This window comes from Elephantulus edwardii, unplaced genomic scaffold (genome assembly GCF_000299155.1).
Source record: "Elephantulus edwardii isolate Elephantulus edwardi_28Jun2011 unplaced genomic scaffold, EleEdw1.0 scaffold00023, whole genome shotgun sequence".
In the NCBI taxonomy this organism is placed as follows: domain Eukaryota; kingdom Metazoa; phylum Chordata; class Mammalia; order Macroscelidea; family Macroscelididae; genus Elephantulus; species Elephantulus edwardii.
Window position 1 is genome coordinate 21,525,554 of NW_006399773.1, and position 4,072 is coordinate 21,529,625.

At 41.6% G+C, this 4,072-nt stretch overlaps 1 protein-coding gene across 1 annotated transcript in view; it reads right to left on the reverse strand.

Moving 5' to 3' along the window:
- LOC102843198 (small nuclear ribonucleoprotein Sm D2-like) overlaps positions 1 to 282 on the reverse strand; it is a 28,868-nt gene extending 28,586 nt beyond the window's left edge. Inside the window, exon 1 of the mRNA XM_006882732.1 lies at positions 4 to 282. Coding sequence (XP_006882794.1) covers positions 4 to 282 — 279 coding nt within the window. The remainder of the gene's footprint in view (positions 1 to 3) is intronic.
- Positions 283 to 4,072: the final 3,790 nt, after the last annotated feature.

The window sequence follows — 4,072 nt, forward strand, 5'->3', positions numbered from 1 at the left end:
GACGTAGCGGTCCTTGTTGACGGGTTTGGACTTCTTGCCCTTGCCACTCTTGGGGACCTCGATCCACATCTCCTTCACTTTCTCCAGCACCATGTTGCAGTGCCTGTCGAAGGCCTTCACACGGCCCAGGATCTTCTTGTTGCGACAGTTGATGAGCACTTGCGTGCTGTTCTTGACCGACTGCGTGAGCACGGAGAGCGGGCCCTTGTTAAACTCCTCCTCCTCTCGCTTCTGCAGCTCCTCCCGGGTCATCTCACTCGTGGGCTTGTTGAGGAGGCTCATGGTACTGGCTGCGGTCTCAAATTGCCCCCGTTCCCTCCGTGTTGCTTCTTCCTCTCAGAAGAGAATCTTTGTTTTCTTGATGTTGACCTTCACTCCATATTGAAGGCTGCAGTCCTTGACCCTCTGCAGAAAGTGCTCCAGATCCTCCTCAGTTTCAGCAAACAGGGCTATGTCATCTGCATAACGCAGGTTGTTGAGGAATATTCCTCCAGTCCTGATTCCACATTCTTCCTCATACAGCCCGGCAATCCTGAAAGATCTGTTCTGCATATAGATTGAAACAGTATAGAGACAGAATACATCCCTGGCATACACTGTCTCCTTCCTCTGTTCTGATGACTGCCCCTTGGTCCAAGTATAGGTTTCACATAAGCACAATCAAGTGTCCTGGGATCCATTCTTCTCAGAGTCATCCACAGCTTGTTGTGATCCATACAGTCAAAAGCCTCTGCATAATCAATGAAACACAGATAAACGTTCCTCTGGTACTCTCTGCTTTCTTCCAAGATCCATTTAACTTTAGGATTTTAATTAGCAGAAGAAATTCTTGGATAGCAGAATGTATAGAAGGAAATAAAAGAAAGGAGACATGGAGGAAAGATACAGTTCAGGATAAGGAAAGAACATGAAAAAGAAAAGGAAAGTATAGATATTTATAACAGAAAATGGACTCTTCCAGATTCAGTTTTATATACAGTTGCTAAATTTAAGTTTTATGGCTAGAACCCACTCAAGCACTGCCACAGAAGAAAGACCTAGACAACTCCTTTAAAGATCCCAGCCAAGAGAACTCTACAAAGCATGGGCTTGTGTATAGAACCTGACAGAACATGTGGCTCAGAACTTGAGACATTCCTCTATACCACAGGGAGCCCCACCTGTCAAAATCAACTTGATAGCAATGAGTTTGGCTTTTCGCTTTTATGTTTTCCCTAGTCTTTTTCCTGTCTCCAATTTCCTAGTGTATCCTGTAAGAAGTTGTGCTGAACTCAATAATCACACCTCTCTAGTGGATAGAATCCACTAGCCAAAAAGCATAAAAAAAATCAGGAGAAAAAATAGATGTTTTGTCTTCTGTGATTTACAGATTTGGAAACCCAGCGACAGGTCTGTTAGGAGTCAGTTCTGGCTTGAAAGAAATGAGAGAGTGAGTGTACTAAGAATGAGCCCAGGTAGCACAGTGGTTAAAATATTTCACTGCTAACCAAAACATCAGAGGTTCTGTCCCCTTGCTCCACAGAAGAGAGACGCGACAGTTGGCTTCCTTAAAAATTACAGCTTTGGAAACTGTGGAGCAGTTAACTCTACTCTAACCTGTGAGCCACTGTGAGTTGAGACTGACTCATTGACAATGGTTTGGGGTTTGCCTATTGTGCATGGCAGCTTTCACATGTCAACTGGGCTGACATTGTGACTTCTATCCCATCTCTCCCCCCTCACTCTTTCCTAGTAATCTTTAGAGAGCCTTTGAATGATCATTAACAGAAACAATATTTTCATGTAAGTAAAAGCCAGTGAATAATTGCTTACACAATTATCAAGGTACTCCATTTCAGCTTTAGGGCAAGAGGTTACAATCTCAAAGGCATGCAGTTCTAAACCACCAGAAGCTCCATGGGAGAAAAATGGGCAATCTCATCCCTTGCAATTTGTTGTTGTTAGGTGCTGTCAAGTACAACTCATGAGGTCCTGTGAACAGCTGACCTGAACTCTGTCCTATCACTATGTCAGTCCATCTCATTTGGGGTCTTCCTCTCCTTTACTGACCTTCATTTTTCCAAGCATGATGTCTCTTTCCAAGGAATAGCCTTGCTTAGTTACATGCTCAAATTATGAAAAATGAAGCTTTGTCATCTTTGCCTCCAAGGAGCACTCTGTCTGCATTTCCCCCCCAGACATACCTCTTTGTTCTTTTGGCAGTTCTTGAATATATCCAATACTCTTCTCCAGAACCACAACCTAAAGGCATCAGTTCTTCCTCTATCATCCTTATTCTTTCCCTAGGTCTCTATTGTGCAACAGATGAATAAGAAGACCATGGCCTGAATCAGGCACAGATTAGTCTTCATATCATCTCTTCAGCATTTTGGAGAGGACTCTGCCTGAGGACTTACCCAAAGCAATACTTCTCTTCTGATTTTCTGGCTGCCTGTACCAAGGGTATTGACTGTTGATCCAAGCAAGATGAAATCATTAAGAGCTTCAATCCTTCCTCCATCTATCGTAATGTTGACTATTGGTCCAGTGGTGAGGACCTGTTTTCTTGATGTTGAGATGGAATCCATACTGAAGGCTGCAGTCCTTTACCTTCTGCAGTGTGTCAGATATTCCTCACTTCAGCAAGCAGGGCTGTGTCATCTGCATAAGGCAGGCTGTTGATGAGTCTTTCTCCAAACCTGATGCTACATTCCTCTTCATAGAGTCCAGGTTTGAGACTTATTTGTTCAGTATACAGATTGAACAGTTACGGGGTTGGGGGGGGGGAACATATAACCCTGATATACACCCTTCCTGATACTAAATCCTGCGGTGTTCCCCTGCTTTGTTCAGACAAGAGCTTCTTAATCTAGGTATATATTTCTCATGAGCACAATTAAGTGTGATGCCTCTGGAAATCTGCAGTAGGGTGAGCTATGAGTCGTTTCCAACTCAACTTGAGGGCACACAACACCAGTAACCACTTAACCTCAAGAATTCCAGAGACTTCCTGCCCAAGACCACCCCCTCGGGGATGAACAGATTCCTTAGTTCATTATAACAATACTAAGTCCACAAGTCTGTATTTTGGCTAGTTATCAGAGAGAAGAAAAAAATGTTTGAACAGGGAAGGGTCCAAATGAGCATTTTTAATTATTCAGGTAATTATTCAAGTTCATATATCATTCCACATAATGCACATAGAATGAACTCAAAGCTTGCCTACAATCCTAACTTTTAATTTGTTTAGGTGTAACCATTAAACTTTGCTATGTTATGCTCTCAGCCCCTGGATATAAAAGAAAAGTAAGCAGGGGCGGGAGGAACCCTAGGAAAAAACGATGGAAAGATGAGTGATTTGATCATCACAAACCCGAGAGCCCTGTTAAAAAGTATTTGTACTTTAAAAAATCTTTTTTGCTGAAAGCTTTTTCAGGAGAAATAAATTATACTGACTCTATATAAATAAAAGCAGAAAGAGCAAAGACGAACATGAACATATATTACCAATACCATTCATCAAATATAGTTGACACTTCAATCTAATCCGGCAAATGAAAACACAGAAGTTTATAGAGTTATAGGAAGTAAGCAATTTAAACATACTGGGGCACAAGGTCATTGAACAACACCACTAGAGATGCCCCCTTCCCATTCCTCTTTTCTCTCTCTCATCCTTTCAAATCTCTCAAGTCCTGATTGATAACCATCTTTTTTTTTTCACACACAGAGGTGATCTTTAAGTGAGATAATTAATAATAGCCATCCCATGTTCCTTAGCAAGTCCGTCTTCCTCCGGTGCCATAAAATAAAAGGACATTTCATACATTTTGTACTATCATTGTGGTGCAAGGTTTCTCTTTCCATAATAAAGCAATACCTTTCCTAACTAATTAGTTCATTCATTTGGAATGTGATTCTTGGTAAAAACTTCTAGACAGTTAATTTTTCTTAAAAGTGTGTGAGGTTGTAAAGAAGAATTTTCTGAGCATTGTCAGCACCAATCATTACTGGTCTGGATGGGTGAGAAAATACAGGGCTGCAAAAACACGTCTCATTTGTTTTTGAAAGCAAATCTCCAGGCCCTGCTATA